Source organism: Sinocyclocheilus anshuiensis, unplaced genomic scaffold (genome assembly GCF_001515605.1).
Source record: "Sinocyclocheilus anshuiensis isolate Anshui unplaced genomic scaffold, SAMN03320099.WGS_v1.1 scaffold5036, whole genome shotgun sequence".
NCBI classification, from domain to species: Eukaryota; Metazoa; Chordata; class Actinopteri; order Cypriniformes; family Cyprinidae; genus Sinocyclocheilus; species Sinocyclocheilus anshuiensis.
This window is the reverse complement of record NW_015540137.1, coordinates 778-4,516: the sequence shown is the minus strand read 5'-3', so window position 1 is coordinate 4,516 and position 3,739 is coordinate 778. Positions and strand designations below refer to the sequence as shown.

General features: G+C 35.4%; 1 protein-coding gene across 1 annotated transcript in view; it reads left to right on the top strand.

Annotated features, from left to right (window-relative positions):
- LOC107687272 (general transcription factor IIH subunit 1-like) overlaps window positions 1-3,470 on the top strand; it is a 6,829-nt gene extending 3,359 nt beyond the window's left edge. Inside the window, exons 3-8 of the mRNA XM_016484534.1 lie at window positions 745-937; window positions 1,068-1,233; window positions 1,325-1,418; window positions 2,849-2,998; window positions 3,158-3,237; window positions 3,320-3,470. Coding sequence (XP_016340020.1) covers window positions 745-937; window positions 1,068-1,233; window positions 1,325-1,418; window positions 2,849-2,998; window positions 3,158-3,237; window positions 3,320-3,457 — 821 coding nt within the window. The 3' untranslated portion in view covers window positions 3,458-3,470. The remainder of the gene's footprint in view (window positions 1-744; window positions 938-1,067; window positions 1,234-1,324; window positions 1,419-2,848; window positions 2,999-3,157; window positions 3,238-3,319) is intronic.
- Window positions 3,471-3,739: the final 269 nt, after the last annotated feature.

The following is a 3,739-nucleotide window of genomic DNA, read 5'->3' as shown; positions in this document are numbered from 1 at the left end:
TCTATCTATCTATCTATCTATCTATCTATCATCTGACTATATCTATCATCTGACTATCTATCTATCTATCAACTGACTATCTATCTATCTATCTATCTTATCTATCTATCTATCTATCATCTGACTATTTCTATCTATCTATCTGTCTGTCTGTCTGTCTGTCTGTCTGTCTGTCTATCTATCTATCTGTCTATCTGTCTCTCTGCCGTTCCATCTATCTATCTATCTGTCTAGTGTTCTATCTATCTATCTATCTGTCTAGTGTTCTATCTTTCTATCTATCTATCTATCTATCTATCTATCTATCTATCTATCTATCTATCTATCTATCCATCTATCTATCATCTGACTCTCTTATCTATCTGTCTGTCTATCTGTCTGTCTGTCTGTCTATGTAGCACTTCTATTAATACTTTTATTTAGCAAATGTGCATTAAATTGATCAAAAGTAACAGTAAAGATATAATATAAATTTCTGATTAAAATAAATGCTTTTCTTTTGAACTCTTTATTCACCAAATAATCCTGAAAAAAATGTATCATGGTTTCCGCAGAAATATAAAGCAGCACAGTGCTGAAAATTCAGCTTTGCATCACAGGAATAAATTACATTACAATATAAAAAGGGTATTTAATTCATACATACAGTATATATGTATGTGTGTGTTCAAATCAAACATAAAACATTCTTCTGCTTTGAATCAAATTTGTAATGCGATCTTCTGTCATTATTCTCATATGCAGGTCAGAAGATCAGTCCTGATGGGAAGGCAAAGATCCAGCTTCAGCTGCTTCTGCACACGGGAGAAAGCACCACCTTTCATTTCGCTAATGGGAGCACAGCACTGAAGGACAGAGACGCCACCAAAGAACTCCTACAGCAGCTCCTGCCCAAGTTCAAGAAGAAAGCCAATAAAGAGCTGGAGGAGAAGAACAGGTGACGTTTTCATTACATTTCATTTGCCATCATTAAATCCTGACATATTTGACTATAATTTTGGCAAACTGGACACCTTACTCTCTCTGTATTGTATTAGCTGACCTCGAGCTGATGTTTTGTGTTCCAGGATGTTGCAGGAAGACCCCGTTCTCTTCCAGCTCTATAAGGACTTAGTGGTGAGTCAGGTGATCAGCGCTGAGGAGTTCTGGGCCAATCGGCTGAGCCTGAATACTGTGGAACACTCCCTCTCCAACAACAACAAACAGGAAGTGGGCATTTCTGCTGCCTTCCTGGTGAGTTCAAATGCATCATGTGACTGACAGTTTGACGAGAGCACTTACAGTGTAAATTCACACCATGATTGTGTTGTCACTGTGGTTACAGGCCGACATCAGACCGCAGACAGATGGCTGCAACGGCCTGCGCTACAATCTGACCTCTGACATCATCGAGTCGATCTTCAGGACCTACCCTACAGGTAAGATATGTGATTATGATCTCACAGCTTATGATCTTAGGCAGCTTCCTTCTAAGATGACATCCTAATTGATAGGGATCGTCATAAGTGACTGATTTAGAAGAATCTACATAGGCAGCAACTCACTTATAAAGTACTGGACTCGCGATTGTTCATGATATGTTTTGCCACTAAGATAAGAGTGTGATACTGTAATAAACATAAAAATACATAATGCTTGTTATTGATACCTTTCTGTATTAAATGAATGACTAGTCACCCTTAATCAACCATCTTTGATGAAGTTTCATCATTGAGCTTGTCACATTGCGTCCTGTATGGAAGACCATTTCTAATACATAAAAAAACAGTCATGCTTAGGTAAATCATAACTATGAGATAAATTCATAAATATGACATAACCATTATATAGGTTTTGTCTGTAAATCATAACTATGAGATAAATTCATAAATATGACATAACCATTATATAGGTTTTGTGCATATTGTGCATATGCATATTTTTTCTTAACTTTGACATAATTACTTACTTTCTATCTCATAATGATGACTTTTTCTCATAATTTTGACTTTATAATTCTTAAATTTGACTTTTTTCTCATAATTGTTTTTATGTCCGTATTTTGACTTTTTATCTCAATTTCAACCTTAATCGCAAAATTTATTTTATAATTTCAACTTTTGTTTTAATTATGATTTTTATCTCATAATTACGACTTTATCTTATAATTTCATTTTATGCCGTAATGATTTTTAACCCATAATTTTGACATTTAATCTTTCAGTAAAATTTTTTTAGCTCTTAATTGGTTTTATTTCATAATTTCGACTTTTGTGTCATAATGATAATTGTGATTTTTTAAAAATCTCATAATTTAAACTTTTATGCCATCATTTTGATTTTTTATCTCATAATTATGAGTTAGTATCTCATAATTTCTATGGTACTTTATAAATGAATGTGACTTTTATGTAATAACTATGACTTTGTACGTAGGGTTGCAAAAAGGTGGAAAATTTCCAGTAAATTTTGGAAATATTCCAGAAATTTTGGAAACTTTCCATGAGATTTTTTTTTTTAAGTTTCCGGAAATTTACAGAAAATTTTCCACCCCTTTGCAACCCTATTTGTACGTCATAATTATGGTTATAATTCTGGTATTGCCTTCTCCTTGACGAATACATGTAATGCTGTTAGAATTTGACCAAAAGGTGGTCAAATCAATCATAACAAAGGTCATTTACATATAGTAGTCTTAAAGGTGTAGTAGCCTATTTTAAATCACAAAAAATTGTTTTAGTTCACAAAAAACCTAATATGCTTTGTGCTACAAACACTGACTAATATTATAAGCAATCTTTAAGGACAAATAAAATGCTATAAGTATTGAATATGACCCTTTTCTGTCTCTCTCTGCTTTTGATTGCAGTCAAGCAGAAATACGCTGAGAATGTTCCTCACAACATGACTGAGAAGGAGTTCTGGACGCGGTTCTTTCAGTCTCATTACTTCCACAGAGACCGGATCAGCACGGGCCAGCAAGACATCTTCTCAGAGTGTGCCAAACAGGACGAGAAGGGTACTGCATTTCTTGAAGTGTTTAAGTCTTAATGCAGCATTCTGAGATCTTATGAAGTCCGAAGGAATCTTTCATGGACTATTGACTTCATCTGACCGTGTTAAATAGCTCTTCTGTGTCTTTCTATTCTGATGGAGTTTGTTTCTTCGCATCTTTCAGGCCTGATATCAATGGTGACCCAGGGAGTGAAGAATCCCATGGTGGATCTGCTTTCTCTCGAGGATAAAACATTAGATGAGGTGAGGGATGTTAAACTTTGAATCACACTTCCTCTGCGTATTGCATCATTTGGTGAAATTGGATCTCTGTGTGTCTCTGAAGGGTTACGGCACAGCAGCAGTTCCCACTACATCAAACTCATCCAACAAATCACTGAGAGAGAACAGCAACTCTGCCATAATCAAACGCTTCAACCACCACAGTGCCATGGTGCTGGCGGCCGGCCTACGCAAAGCGTAAGTGCCTGGACATCGGAGTGTGGGTGTTTGTGTGCATGTGTCACAGATATATGACCCTGAACCACAAAACCAGTCATAAGGGTCAATTTTTTGAAATTGAGATTTATACACCATCTCAAAGCTGAATAAATAAGCTTTATTTATTATGTATGGTTTGTTAGGATAGGACAATATTTGGCTGAGATACCACTATTTGAAAATCTGGAATCTGAGGGTGCAAAAAAATCTAAATATTGAGAAAATCGCCTTTAAAGTTGTCCAAATGAAGTTCTTAGCAATGCAT